At 43.0% G+C, this 16,366-nt stretch overlaps 1 protein-coding gene across 2 annotated transcripts in view; it reads right to left on the reverse strand.

Annotated features, from left to right (window-relative positions):
• LOC111874219 overlaps positions 1-14,037 on the reverse strand; it is a 99,066-nt gene extending 85,029 nt beyond the window's left edge. Inside the window, exon 1 of one of the 2 annotated variants that reach the window (XM_023869543.2) lies at positions 13,889-14,037. Coding sequence is in view for 1 of the 2 variants with exons in the window: in XM_023869541.2 (XP_023725309.1) it covers positions 10,601-10,621 (21 nt within the window). In the remaining variant the exon portion in view is untranslated. Of the gene's footprint in view, positions 1-10,600; positions 10,790-13,888 lie in introns of those variants that run through there. The other variant, XM_023869541.2, reaches the window with a different exon arrangement.
• Positions 14,038-16,366: the final 2,329 nt, after the last annotated feature.

A 16,366-nucleotide genomic window follows, 5' to 3' on the forward strand; every position in this document is an offset into this window, starting at 1 on the left:
AGCATGAAACACGTATACATTGCGTGGACGGAATCTAGAGCACACTAAGTTGAAGCAGGTGGTACATATACTAACCACACTGGACTTCGAAGGGTTAAAGTTGGCATATAAATCCCTGTAAGAGTATATGCAATGCCTGCTACTGTCTCCAAAATAAATTGTAGAAGTATTGACATTTCTTAACGCTAAGATTAAACCCAACTCCTCAAGTTGGCGACGGGTTTAGCGAAGCTACTGGTTACGTACTTGAGGTCTGTAGTGAGCGTGGGCAACGTGTAATCTCTCTATACCGTGCAATGCTGCCGACATAAGAGTAGTAATTAATTCTTAACGTCAGATATATCACTTACTCATGGAGTTGAGACCTTGAGAAGTCGCCAATTGTGCAGCTACTTAAGAACTACCCAGCATTTTGTAGAACCCGAAGGTTCATTACCGTCTTTTTAAGAGCCTCACACTGATCCCTATCCCGAGCCAGATCAATCCAATCCATACCATCCCGCCCTATCTCTGTGAGATCCATTTTAATATTGTCCACCCAACTACGCTTTGGTCTTCCCAGTGGTCTCTTTCCATCTGGCTTTCCCACCATTATCTTACATGCGTTCCTCTTAGCCCTATTTGTGCTACATGTCTTGTCCATCTCATCCTCCTTGACTTGATCATTCTAATTATACTTGGCGAGCAGTACAAGTTATGAAGCTCCTCATTATGCAGTTTTCTCCAATGTCCTGTCACTTCCTATCTTCGGCTCAAATTTTCTCCTCAACATCCTGTTATCAAACACCCTCGGTCTATGTTCCTTAATGTCAGAGACAAAGTTTCATTGCCATTCAGAACCACAGCAGAAATTATAGTTATGTATATTCTAATTTGTATGTTTTTGGAGAGCAGACGAGAAGACAAAGGTTCTGGACTGAATGGTACCACGCATTACCCGAGTGCAATATATCACATTTGATAAATGTTCGAAGATTAGAATCTACAAGGAAATGTTGCTAGCAATATGTCACGTGCCCTACTTAGTATAGCACTAACAAATTATTTGTCTTACGATTATGCTGGATGACAGCAGCTGATATGGAACATGGATGTCCAATTTAAAAGCAATGCGGGCCGACTTCGTACCTCAGATTCGTTCCCGCGAATTCAACGGGCCTCCATGATATCAAATGATACGTCGACGCCATCTCCCACCGCTAACACGCACAAAGTCAATAGCAAACGGTCTCCATATAGTATACCACAATTCACATAACCACTACAAACTGAACCAGTAGATAGAGGGCCGGGTGTGCCCCAGAGCCGGTCTGGATGACGTGAAAGGAGAAAAATCTTGCCCTTACCGGGATTCTTCTACCCCTAGGCCGTCCAGCCCGTACTCAGTCTCTATACCGACTACTGTGATGAATCAACTGTCTTAAAATATTGTCGCGTATCGGGCGTATAACGCGACAAATAACTTCACGCTGTATTTTATATAGCGAATCTTATTTCACATTCGCACCTACAATCACCCAAATTACAGATTTACGATTACTGCTATCTGCAGTATCACAAATAGTGCACTCCAAATGCCACAAGACAACTGACTGGTTGCTGGCTAACTCGGAACTAACTCGGAGGTAGCTCCAGGACTAACTGTGAATAGCCTTCGCTGCGCCTCATGTAGCCTCGATCGGACCATACAGATAACGGCCACGTAATAAGCACCCTTGTTGCCTGGCGCTGTGTTGCTAGTAACGCTAGCGGTAGTAACCGCTGTTACCACCGTCGTCTCTCGCAATCCTGTTGCGTCACCGTTACGTTACCGTGCGGAGGAGGGGGAGGGGAGCGCTGACTCACCCGCCGCGTCACTGCTGGTGGGGGGGTTCTCCTTTGCGCAACATGTCACAATATTTACTTTAACGCGTTGGATAGAAAAAGTGTCGACTTTATAATTTTTCTCATGTCCACAGTAAAAAAAAAAGCGCAACTGCATGCTCCTTGTGGCTAAGGGGAATGTTTATAACAGTCGTGTGGCCCGCGCGTGCGCAGACCACCCAAGTAGTGGTCCACAGTTGAGGATAATTCGAGAAATCCTGCGCTAAGATATAAGGTGCTATACGAATTACTGAACTTCGCGACCAGTTCCAAAGGAAGTAACCTGTATCACGTTGCACTCACGTTCTCATTCATACGCAATATCACTTCCTCATATAATATTACTGCGGCGCCGGGAAAACTGGGAATATAACTTTAGTGTTATGAAAAAGTGGGTTAGAGCACTAAACGTCACTGAATGTATGGTACTGTGCTTAGAGATATAATCTAGTTTGTATGCGATTCTTTTAACAAGGAAAATGCTGTGATAAAAGTTACCTCGTTTCAACCTTTCTTTCTCTCTCCGTAATAGCACAGAAACACCCTTACCATGAACTGTATAAAATCGATCCGAAGTTCCGTTTCCAAAACCGCTCAACCAATTCTGATCAGATTTGGTATTGACGGTAATAAAAACGCGCGTGGAGAGAAACTGGTTTTGCTTCACAACTTTCAAGGGTAAATTTCAATCGGGAAACCGGGGGAGATATTATGAAGATTTGTCTTCTGATTTGTGACGTCGCGTACCTCGGAGACAGCACTACGTTCGGGATAAAAATACTGCCTCCATCTTCAGGGTCGAAAAATATGGCAAGTATGAAACAATCTCAGGTTTCTGCCTACTTACGTTGGTTTCTTGATTGGCTTGCTCTTGAACTTTTTGAAGATTGTGGCCATGTTTTTCAGAAACGTCGAGCTCCCTCCTAACTACAAGGCGTTACAAACCAGACGGGTGTACTCTTCATAGTAACCACAGTAATAGCCTCAAATCTAACAGAAGGGGTTATTAGAGAGATCCAGGTATAAATGGTTAAGGTAATGCTGAAATTTTCTTGAATAAACAGAGTTTTGGCAAAATTAACGTGGCCCAGACAGGGTAATAGTGGCGGCCTCTTCCCAAAAGATTAATGAACCTTCACAGGCGGAATCTATAGATCAGATGAGCGAGTGACTGTCCAGTGTCACCGTGATCTACGGGGTCTTAAGATAGTTAGTTATAATTAGCTTATCTGCAGGCCACGGCTTTTATTGTAGAATGCAGGTCAAGGTTACGGAATACATCTTCCTTTTCTCATATTTAGTCTACATATCGCGTTTAAAGACGCCAATAACGTCTTTCGCAATGCCTGTATTTATCTGAACGACTAAAAGTGAAAGGTCGAATGTCTAATTCAATTCAATTAAAATATATATAAAAATAATCATTTCTCTACACAGCGAGTCACAGCTTATTACTTACTTATGGAGCTGAGCCCTTCTTGAGAAGCCAAATCTGTAGCTACTCAAGAATTTCTCAGCATTTTATGGAACCCGAAGGTTCATCACTGTGTCCACAAGAGCCCTCCACTAGTCCCTAACCCCAGCCAGATCAATCCAATCCTCACCATCCCATCCTATCTCTCTAAGATCTATTTTAATATTGTCCACCCACCTACGTCTTGGTCTTCCCAGTGGTTCTTTCCTTCTGACTTTCCCACCAATATCCTACATGCATTCCTCTGCTACCCCATTCGTGCTACATTCCCTGCCCACCTCATCCTCCTTAGCTAATAAGCTTCAAAGTGTCAGATGTTCGACAAGATAACGGTATATACTTGAAACCATGATCACGGACACACATTGACTTGTCATGAAGAACTGGGATTCCCCACCTATGACGTCAACGTTATTACTCCCATCTGTTGGCAGATAATTTAGTCTGTGACGAATTTAACCCACAGAATAAACACATACCAAGAAACACATGTAAGCAGTCCGCATATTTACATGACACTCTTTATCTTTGGTAATGCACATATTCACACACGATGTTTCCAGAATTTACTCTCCCGTGGCCGGCGAAACATAGCTTACACACATCCATAATCTCGTAGAGCCGAAAATAGAACCATGTTCTGGTATAACACGCATGTCAGCAGGCAACAGCACTACACGGAACTCTGCATTCCGTCATTATTCTTGCATTAAGTCTCGAATCGTTCACCAGGATGCGCACTTTGATTGAAAGACTCAAGGCAGGAGGCTTCTCAGGAAATCTGTTAGCTTTCACCTTTAGCCTGGACTCCTCGAGGGAACCAGGGGAAATCTATGGATGGCTGAATCCCAAAGACTGGACATACAAAGGTTTACCGCAGGGGAGTGTTCTGCGTCCAAACTTATACTCACTTTATATGGCAGGACTGAAATATAAAGTCGACCTGAACTGGAAACTCCTCGAATAAGCAGACGATGTGGCAGTTTGTTCAGTTAACAGTTAACAGTTGTATATAGCAGAACTGGGCGTGTCGGAAGTGGAAAAGAGCATACAAAGTATTGAGCTTCATTCAAAGGAAAGTGGCTTGGAAACAGCACCGAAGAAATGACAATTGTGTATTTTCGATAAAACAGGGACAGCTGATGGAAAGCGGAAGATCACGGTTTACTTACTTACTCATGGAGTTGAGCCCTTCTGGAGGAGCTGCCAATTCTACAGCTACTCAAGAACTTTCCAGCATTTTATGGAACCCGAAGGTTCATTACCGTGTTCACAAGAGCCCTCCACTGGTCCCCATACTGAGCCAGATCAACCCAATCCATACCATCCCATTCTATCTCTTTAAGATTCATTTTAATATTCTTCCCAGTGGTCTCTTTCCTTCTGGCTTTCCCATCAATATCCTATACGCACTCCTCGTCTCCCCCATTCGTGCTACATGCACTGCCCACCTCATTCTCCTTCACTTGATCATTCTAATTACACTTGGAGAAGAGCAAAAGTTATGAAGCTCCTCATTGTGCAGTTTTCTCCAACCTCCTGTCACTTCATCCCTCTTCGGTCTAAATATTCTCCTCAACACCCTCAGTCTATGTTCCTCCCTTAATGTCAAGGGTTTCTTCGATCAAATAAATTAATTTAGGTCTGCATCTGAAATGTAATCTAAACCGGGAGAAGGAAATTAACGCAACAGTCAGGAAATGCGAAAACCCGATGAAAATCATGAACACTTGGTGAGGAGCGGACCCTGTAATTTTAACGAGACTCTATAAGGCATTTATAAGGTAGATGGCGGATTACGGTGCATTTTTATTCCATAAACTTTAGGAAGAAACAAGCACGGAAACTAGGGAAGATACAATATAGGGCAATATGCGCAGCACTGGGCTACAGGAGCAGCACCCCGACCAATGTAATGCTAGCCGAAGCCAAAGAAATCCAAATGTTTAGTAGATTCAAACAGTCTGGAAGGAAATATGTGTCCAGGTGTTATACGTCAAGCAATCATCCAATAATCCAGCTGCTGGAAGAATTATCAGCTCTAGCTGACAATCCAGGGGGAGGAGAAAATGAACAACCACTGATCAGCGAATGTTACAAAGAGGTAACCCCTCTTGATGATTTAAACGAATCAGGGAACTGTTCCCTTGCCTTGCTTACACATACGAAAGCCTCTTTTACGAGATCAGGCTACTATTCGATGAGGGAAGGCAAATAAAGGAAGCAGACGGTCATTATGAGGGAAAGAGAGAGAGAGAGAGAGAGAGATTCAAGAAAAATGAACACCAGCAAATTTTTCGCCACGGACGGCTCAAAAATGGAGACAAACCATACGTAGAATTCGCATTAATAGATATAATAGATGATTGTAGCATGAAATACAGGATACATATGATAGTGTCCACATTCACAGCCGAAGCACTAGCAATTGGCGGAACACTAGAAATCATCGAAAAAATAGACTCGGAGCAAGACTTCATAATTTTCTCGGACTCGGCAAGCGCGTTAAAAGGTGTCAGTAACACCTCTACAATGAACAGCACATCGCACCTTACTCAGATGCTTAAAGATAAAACAGAGAGACTGGAATCGCGAGGGAAAGAATCCAATTTTACTGGATCCCGGGGCACTGCGGAGCGGAAGTTAATGAGGCAAAGCAAGCAATCAAAGAAGGCAAAGATAGTTAGTTACTTTTACCAGTTGCAGATCTTAAGACCCAGAGGAAAATGAAAGGCAAAGAAGAACTTCACAGATTTTGTCAAGACACCAAACGGGACAGAGGAGAAAGCTACTTTGAAAGGAACTACAGCAACTGCTCGTCTCCGCGGTTCCGCGAAATAAAAATGAACCGCCGTGCCTTCGTGTCAATAAACCGTATGAGAGCGGGTCACACCAGTCTTACAGCAAGCCTAACAGATTTAACAGTGCCAACGGCCGAATGCGAGTGTGATTATGGGCTGCAAATGGAGGAACATATCTTCTGGGACTGTAAACTGTACGAGGACCAACGTGCAACACTGAGACATTCTGTCTGACAAGAACAGTAAAAAAGAATACGCTCAGATTTAAGTTAAGATGTTTATAAAAATGTACTACAGAGGGCCGGATGGGCACCGCCTAGGCCTTTTTTATATTTACAATTATTTTTCACAATTAAAAAAAACAGTACTACAAAATGGCTGTCCGTTACGTTACTATGGAAACTGAGCCGGTGCCTTAATAACTTTGAATCATCGGATAAGCAGTTCGTCCTTGGGCCATATAAAGGACCATTCTTAATACAGCAAGGAATGATATTTCGACAACGAAGAGTTTGTGTACGCTGGGGAAAGAAGAGCTGATTTTTTTTTTCAATTGACCTAACCCTTCCAGCCGTACTATGTCCCTGGGGTCGACTCGGCCTCTACCAGAAATGAGTACCAGGAATCTTCCGGGAAGGGGTTAAGAGCGGCCGCCGCGCAAGGATGACAAACTCACCACCAATCTGTGAGCCGATTGTCTGGAAAATGTGGGAGCCTCGACGTCTCACAATCTTATTAAGCCTCCACGGCCTGTTACAGGGATAACTTTACCTTTTACACATCGTTGTATCCCAGATGATTACATTCTTCATAACCACCGCTGTGAGACCCTCAGAACCTACATATACTGTAGTACTGATTTTGTAAATGGATAATTCAGAAATGCCGTGGAAAGGACATACAGTGAGCTAAATTATGGCGCTACCCGGACCTATCAGGTTGGCCGGTGTCCGGCACGGCCGGATGAGTCTTTTAAAAAATTCTCTATACAAACCCGTAACAAATTTCATTTCAGATACTCAGCAATGAGGAAGAAACGTTATGTTAGTACAACACGCTCCTCTGCAAAGTTGTGAGGGGAGTGGCCTTGTGTCGCCACGAGTTTCGTGCTTTTGAAAGTGGAGTAACGAAACTGTGCCACAGGACATGTAATCGGCCCGAACGGGTGTCCCTTAACGGGCAACCCGGTGATAAGCAATTCTTCTTTCCTCCCCCCCCACAAATGCAGCCTCTATTAAAAAGGCGAAATGTCCCTAAGCTGAATAAAGCCCTACGCCATGCAGATGGGACAAAGAACGCTGCAGTCTCACGCCCTGACGGCTTTACCCCGGGGAAACAGGTTCCGCTAACCACCGAACTGGAGGCAGAGTGGTCTGGACGCTGCGATTCCCGACCGGAAACAGACCCCCGACACCCCAGTCGTCACACCGGTCAAACTATCAGTGGAGGCGCCGGGATAGCGTAGTCAGTACAGCGACCGAGGGGTCGGAGTTCGAGTGCCGGTAGGGTCAAGAATTTTCTTCACGTCGTCCAGACCAGATCTGGGGCCCACCCAGCCTCCTATCCAATGGGTACCGGANTCGGCACGGCTAGATGAGTCTTCTAAACAATTCTCTATACAAACTCGTAACAAATTTCATTTCAGAGATTCTCAGCAATGAGGAAGAAACATTACGTTGTTAGTACAACACGCTCCGCTGCAAAGTTGTGAGGAGAGTGGCCTTGTGTCGCCACGAGTTTCGTGCTTTTGAAAGTGGAGTAACGAAACTGTGCCACAGGACATGTAATCGGCCCGAACGGGTGTCCCTTAACGGGCAACCCGGTGATAAGCAATTCTTCTTTCCTCCCCCCCCACAAATGCAGCCTCTATTAAAAAGGCGAAATGTCCCTAAGCTGAATAAAGCCCTACGCCATGCAGATGGGACAAAGAACGCTGCAGTCTCACGCCCTGACGGCTTTACCCCGGGGAAACAGGTTCCGGTAACCACCGAACTGGAGGCAGAGTGGTCTGGACGCTGGGATTCCCGACCGGAAACAGACCCCCGACACCCTAGTTGTCACACCGGTCAAACTATCAGTGGAGGCGCCGGGATAGGGTGGTCGGTATAGCGACTGGACGACCGAGGGGTCGGAGTTCGAGTGCCGGTAGGGTCAAGAATTTTCTTCACGTCGTCCAGACCAGATCTGGGGCCCACCCAGCCTCCTATCCAATGGGTACCGGAGGCTCTTTCCCCACTAACCTCCAACTAGTGCCGAGGTCAAGAAAATGTTGATCTATACATCCACTCCCCCATACGCCTTCATGGTGTAGGTAGTGCTTAGTTAGTTAAGCACAGGGACAATTTTACTACGCTGCTACATGAATAACGAAGCATATTCGGGGAGGCACTAACGGAACGACGCAGCATGACAGCCGGTGTCCCGACCGAAACTCGAACCGAGCATCTACAGAATTCAGGTCTTAAGAGTTACCATTACTCCAACCTGCTCAGTAAGTTTGCTTTAGAAACAGTGACTCAACAACTGGCCGTACTGACTGCATCGTCACTTGGATGCATGTGTCACAGATAAAACTAAGATCACATGATAACCATCACGTCACCCGATCTGGCGCCAAAGCAGCTTAAATGAAATTTTACGTCGTCGTGTCTATTAAGTGTCGCAACGTATACGAAAGTAATCAATAATGCTGTCACGTGACTGAATGACTAAACAGCGTTTGGACTGGCAATCGGATTTACTGAACACTTACACGCGTACATACAAATAAGTACAACAGTCTCAGTGNGTACAGAAAACCGATCTTCCATTATTGCGTGTCCACATAGCTGTTCCCCAGCAAAGGCTGTTGTACTGTCGCCTGTCACCTGGCAATGGGTCTACACGTCACAATGCCTTTCACGCGTTTGGCTTGCATTCTTCACCAGTCACGACAAACAGGCGTGTTTTGCCTTCAAATTTGTACGTGTCCACGATATTTAAAGCACGGACACCTGTGTACATACATGCAAGGCGATATGGGTGCCACCAGGATATTTACTTGGGGGGGGGGGGAATTTGCTCAGACTCAGGTTTAAGCCGTTTAAGACTATTTCTACTGATCAACCCAGATTACTCTGCACAGACGCACAAACTCGGTTAGAATATATTCCGCTCTTGGTATTAATATTTGATACACTTCCTTTATCAATTTTTGGCCTACTCTCCTAAAAGGTAAAAAAGGCAAAGTTATCCCTGTGCTTAACTAATTAAGCACTACGCCATGAAGGCGTATGGGGGAGATGTACAGATCCACATTTTCTTGACCTCGGCACTAGCTGGAGCTTCACGCCCTTGCCGCTTCACCCCCGGGGAAAGAGCTTCCGGTACCCACTGGATAGGAGGTTGAGTGGGGGCCCGAGTCGGTCTGGACGATATGGATAAGAGAGAATTCTGACCCTACCGGGGCTCGAACTCCGACCCCTCGGTAGTCCAGCCCGTAGGCAGTCGCTATACTGACTACGCTATCCCGGCTCACACGGCTTACTCTCCTTACTCTGAAAAAATAAAAAGAGGTTTATGGGATAACTTGCTGTCCCCCCACCCCATCCCTGCAGGGCAACAGGCCGTCTGTGTATCCCCTTTATTTTTTCCGCTTTCTATGAGGTCCGTGTCGTATCAAAGGCAAGTAGGCGATCAGTTGTTCCACCTATCACCGCCCCCGAATGTGTGTGATGGCCCTGAGCAGGCAGCACATATCACATCCTAGGTCTTAAGTTGGGGGCTTCATCTCTGATTTGGCTCTTGGGTGATTAGAGTTAGGAATTTTCTCAAACTCACTGATTTTTTGGGGGGGGAGGGGGGTTATGTAGGTAACTGCCGGTATGTGGGCCTTGANGCACACAGTATATAAGGTACCAGAAACTGTCTTGAAAGTCCTCTGGAACAATTCCTTCTTTCTTTCAGATTCTTATTTTTCTATCTAATCAGGGTGGGGGCGCGGAAGGGGGAATATGCCTATGTTCCGCTGCCAATGAAAAGAACAGGCTAATCAGAAGAAACACACGCTCACATCTGCGGAGCATTAATTCGGAGAATGTCGCATTTGCCGAAAAAAATGTGTTTTAATTTTGCTGGTGATATTTTTTTCGCTCCGATAAATATCAAGCGAGTTAGGCTCGAGATGCTAGTATAAAATTACGGAGGTCTTTACGTAAAGTGTACGTTACCGGTGTCTGATTTTAATGAAAATCTGAATGGAAAGTCGAACATTAGTAAAGATTTCCATACGTACAATTTCATAACAATTCGTTCTGCGGTTCTCGAGCTAATGCGTATGCCGAAAATAGCGTACTCTCGGAAATTTTCGTTTCGCACCTGTTAGAACAATTCGTGAGGGGGGGAGGGAAGGAAACTGACCTAAATATGCAATTCATAGGCCTTCAATACACATAAAACAATATACGCTTTGTGTAGGACTCACCGAAACGTCCTCGGTGTTCATCTCTCTTGCCAGACGATGGACACATAAGGTCACTAACCACAAGTATACGTAATTTGCAACTCTTGATTCTTACCTACACACTTGATAACACTTAACAATCTCGTATAACACGGTTATTCACTACTCCTGTTTACATCTAACACGTAACCCTGCTGGCAGAATCCTGTCAACATATCACTCGGGTATTCCCCTAGACGCCACGCCCACCAACGTTGAGATTGGCTCTGCCTTCGCGCCGCTAAACGGAATGCTGTCAACCATGACGCAATATAATAATATCGGGTTTCATGTTTCATTCAATTACCAGACCCAGCAGATGGTTTGTGGTCTGTATGAATTAAACAGGATCCGATAAACGTAGTAGTATGTGAGGCATTGGTCTGGATACTGAAATACCAACAAGATACATCTTTTGAAATGTTGAATTAGTATACTCAGAAATGTCGTGTTTTCTTTTTCGTGGATTATTTTACGAACCTGCCAGTAGCTAAACTATGCACGCCAGACGTGGCCATACTGTGGTTCGCAAGTCGCATGCGGACAGCCTGTAACCTACACACCTGTACCATCCAATCCACGTCTGTGGTTCCCGAACTTCTCAGTATTGTCAAATACGACTCCAACGTTGAGCGCGTTTGGTCAACCCTGCGATATAGCGTCGAATATTACGGTGATAACAACAATGATGATTTGGGAGGGATTTTTGGAAGAAGTGGCCGTGGCATCATTTAAGGCACTATCACAGCATTTACTCGTTGGGGCTGATGAAAAATCTGCCAGGATGGAAGGTGTACCGATAGAGATTACAACCGAACACCTACGGAACACTAGGTCTAGATATATACCATTACATTATCCTGCTCGGTAATAAGTTGAAGATATCCCTGTAACAGGCCGTGGAGGCCCATAGGGTTGTGAGATGTGGGGGCTCCCACATTTTATAGATGATCTGCTCACAGATGGCGGTCTTGTTGTCACCCTTATGAGCCGGCCGCTCTTTTACTTATCAACTGGCTCTACAGCCCTTTGTGGACCTTGGCCTCCTGCACCAACAGCCTCCAAGCAACTCTGTCCATCGCAGTGGATCTCCAATCTTCAACTTTCGATATCCTATGGGCTTCTCTGATATCATCAAACAGCCTCAATTTTGGCCTACTGCTTACTCTTTACTACACATCTTCTCATACAAGCCTTTCCGTGGCATTCTGTTAGCTTCCATTCTTTCTACATGTCCCAGCCAGTCGATTCTTCTTGTCTTTATGAATCTAACTATATCTTATTTCTTTAATATCTCATCTGCTCTTCTTGTTTTATTGGCCCACATATTTTTCTAATAATTTTTCTTTCAAATCTTCTTAAATTATTTTCATCCTATTTCTTTATCACCAGGAAGATTCTTGGTACTCATTTCTGTTAGAGGCTGAGTCGACTCCAGGGCCATAGTGCGGCTGCAAGGGTTAGGTCAATTGAAAAATCTAATGATCTCAACGAGAATCGAACATGTTACAGTCTGGCTTGTAGCATAGTGCCTCAACCAACTACCTTCCAGCTTTATTATACAAAAAGTATATAAAACACTGTGGGTTCTGCACGAAATTAAACATCACATCATGGAGGCATATGATGGAGTGCAAGTGTATCTCCATACATCCTCAAACCTTAACACTACAGGGTGGAGGCTGGTCATCTTCTTTATCTGGGAACTTTACCACTGAGGAAAGAGCTCGTTTCCCATTACACAGGAAGCTGGGTGGGTCCCACAGCTGCTCTGAAAGCTGTGAAGAAGAAAACAATCTTTTATGTCTGTCAGGAATCGAACCCAAATTCCCCAGTCATCAAGCCTGCAGCTTATTCTCTACACTCACTGCGCTATCCTGACTCAGGGGGTGATTTATGGCAGCACAATTATTAAGAACTAGGGAAGCAAGGAAGATTAATGTAAAGGAGTTTAAGTACCAGGTTTTTAGTCTGTACAACACATACTCGTACACACACGCCACTGATATAGGGTAATGGGAACGTCCGCCATTGAAAGCCGCTACCAAGCAACGGCTAGTGAAGACTAATAAAGACTTTATATGTGTGTTGTACGAGTTAGTTACAGCGATCTTTGTAGCGTGTAACTCAGTGAGACTGTGGTAGTTCTTTGTTCTGTCAGTGTTCAATAAATCCGATTATCAATTCAAAATCCGTCTATAGTCAATCAATCACGTGGCAATATTACTGGGCAGAAATTCAGTCTTTAAACTGTTAACATCAGCATGTCCATCCACCTGTTTACATATGGGAGTTGTTCAAATGAAACCCATTTGTGTATTCAGTCAGACAAAGATGATGTGGCTGTGGCAGTTCAGTGGGTCCAGCAACAGCCAAGGGAGTTCTGTGCTTGGTGATTCCATCAGCTGGGGCGTCAATGCGATACCTGCCTCAACACCCTTGGGGACTCTGTTCCTTCACCCAGAAAAATCACTGACTGGGTTTTATCTGAACAACCTTCACTGACAGAAATGTTCTCTTCAAATACTTCTGTTTCCCCTCCCAATTCTTATTCCAACAAATACTCCATTCTCATCTTTCATCTGGGGCTGGTAAAATAGGTCAATTAGTAGCCAATATACCAAGTTGACTCAGCCTCACATCACTCCAAGGAAACAAACTACTGATTATGGTTATTTCAATGTATCCTCTACATCACAGCTTCAGTTAGAAGTGGAAAGCTGTGTTACTTTAACATGGATATTGTTAGTTAACCTTACTTTCGATATGGTACAGCATTTCTAACCACACTGTAGCCCAGATTTTGAAGGACGCCCAAAAAATATAATATTTTTTTAAACATATTTCCTGCTAGTGATTATGACCTGTACTATATGTTATAAGGTAAAAGGTAAAGTTGTCCCTGTGCTTAACAAATTAAGCATTACGCTTAATTAGTTGATGTATATATAGATCCATATTTTCTTGACCTCAGCACTAGCTGGAGGAGAGTGGGTACTATATGTTATACATTATTTGATTAACATGAACATCGCATGATTGCAGTAAAAAATTTTTCTTACGGATATCTGTTTATCAAGAAACCTGTAATGTTTTTCTCTGGATGAATGTGACATTTTATCCTTTGCACTCTATTAACATATGGATAAAAATACAGCAATTCATGATGGACAACATATACACATACATGTTTCAAACACAGTAACAGAAACAGTTACATGTTTCCTGGAAAAGAATACAATTTTAATGTGAACTGAAATGATTACTCACCAATGTCAGGATTCAAAATAGTACGCTGCAGAAGTTTCATGCAACGTCTCACATTCGTAAAAAACACACCTTCCCATTATTCACCACAGATTTAACCTTCTAACCTACGTTACACGTAATAGACAACCATTTGCCGGTATGAAATTCAATATGTTCAATATTACCAAAGTTGTTTGTGCTTTGCGGCTGTTTGCTATGCCACCTGTTGATAGAAGTTTGAACTTCGAAATAAATGTTACGTTATGAATAAATGTTATATATTTTAAAGCATTTTTGAGGGAAACCCTATTAAAGTTCTAAGCAACCAGCATGAAGAATTTAAGAAAAACCTGAGAGTAGAAGTTAAATTATATAACAAAAATTTTATCAGCACTTGCTGTTACATATTTTCACCTAACCTCAACTTCAAAGCATAAATTAAGAAAAGCAATTGAAAATTTGACGATAGCGAATTACTTGCTGTTATGACTTGGGTGGAAATGATTTGAATTAAACGAACGGCACACACTGCATACTTGTCACTACGGCAAGATCTCGAGATTTTTAGGAAAATTATTTGGATGAGAATTCTGTTGTATTAGAGCCTGCAGATTTTATGCCACCAACACCAAAGTCCACCACTGAACACTATTCTGAACGATCCTGAAGCATATCAGTCAAGTTCTAATCATACGTTAAAGATTCAAGTTTATTTTATCATATCTTTTGGTCATAAATGGATGCTTCGCAGATTTTCCTTCAAAATATGCATATGTCTTTGTTTTGCCATTCCAAGTTACAACCCTTATCTAGTTGACACTTTCTGTCACACATTAGTATACCAGGGCAATGGGAGAAGGCATTGGAAATAAAATACAGTCCCTCGAGATTTCTGCGTAGTGTTTATGTATCATTTTAATGTATTTCTGTTATCATTTACAATAAGTACTGATGAGAGAAGTTTGATATCAGCAGAAATGTGATATTGAGGAGTGTGGAAAACCCCCTTTTGGACCATACAAGAAATGAAGAAATTATGAGAGAAGTGTAAATTCCACAAACAACAGAAGTTATATAATACACAAGAAACTTGGAAGTATATGCTAACGGGATGTGCCCTCACTCACTCATGGGGCTTAACCGTTTTTTGAGAAGTCGCCAATTGTGCAGCTACTCAAGAACTTCCCAGCATTTTATGGAACCCAAAGGTTCATTACTGTGTTCACAAGATCCCTCCACTGGTCTATATCCTGAGCCAGATCGATCCAATCCATACCATACCATCCTCTCTCTCTCTCTAAGATCCATTTTAATATTGTTTACCCACCTATGCCTTGGCCTTCCCAGTGGTCTCTTTCCGTCTGGCTTTCCCACCAATATCCTATATACAGTGGAACCTTGCTTAACGAGCAAAAAAAAAATTAAAAAAAAAAGTGACTCGCTTAACGAGCGACGAGAGGGTAAGTCCCGGATTGTGCACTTGCTACATCAGTCTGTGTTTAGCACTCGTTCTGCTAGCGTCTTAGTGTCGCTTGTGATCACACATTCTTACAAACTTTTGTTCAGACATATTATTTGTGATTTTTTGTGCAAAGTTTAATAACCCTTGCAAAATGACCCCAAAGAAAAAGCCACAAAAAGATAGCCATAAGAGAATAAAAATAACCATAGAAATGAAACGTAAAATCATTGAAAAGCGAGAACGAGGTGTGAGCGTGGCTGATCTAGCACGCACATACAATCGGTCTACGTCAATGATTTGCATGATTTGGTGCTGCATTGTGTTTTGCAGCAAGAAGTTGTGCAGGAGAGTTTGTCAGAGGAGGAGGAGGAGGAAGAGGTAACAGCAAAGCAACAATCTTCTGGTGCAATAAGAAAAATGCTGAGAGCATAGGAAACTGTTGCATTGTACATTGAGAAGCATCACCCTAATAAGGCAGTGGCTATGGGCACTACAAATTTATTTACTGATAATGCTGTGTCACATTTTCACCAAATTTTGAGGCGTCGGCAAAAACAAATGTCTATAGACAGATTTATAGTAAAAAAGACTTAGATATGTATCATAAATAATAAACTAATTATTTAGATTTTTTTTTTTTCTGCAAATCAAATTCACATTCCAGGTTGGTTCATTCCGCACAGAAGAAAAGATGAAGATGATTCACGCTCCTTAACAATGTATATATAATTTTCTTTGAATAAACGTTATACATAAAATTTTTTGAGTATTTTTTCGGCACGGAACGCATTATCGTATTTTACATTAATTTATATGGGAAAAATTGTTTCGCTTAACGAGTGTTTCGCATTACGAGTAAGATTCTGGAACGAATTATGCTCGTTAAGCGAGGTTACAGTGTACATTCCACTTCTCCCCCATTCATGCTACATGCCCTGCCCATCTCATCCTCCTAAACTTGATCATTCTAATTATACTTGGAGAAAAGCACAAGTTATGAAGCTCCTCATTAGGTTGTTCTCTCCAACCTCCTGTCA

Source organism: Cryptotermes secundus, unplaced genomic scaffold, assembly GCF_002891405.2.
Source record: "Cryptotermes secundus unplaced genomic scaffold, Csec_1.0 scaffold26, whole genome shotgun sequence".
Lineage (NCBI taxonomy): Eukaryota > Metazoa > Arthropoda > Insecta > Blattodea > Kalotermitidae > Cryptotermes > Cryptotermes secundus.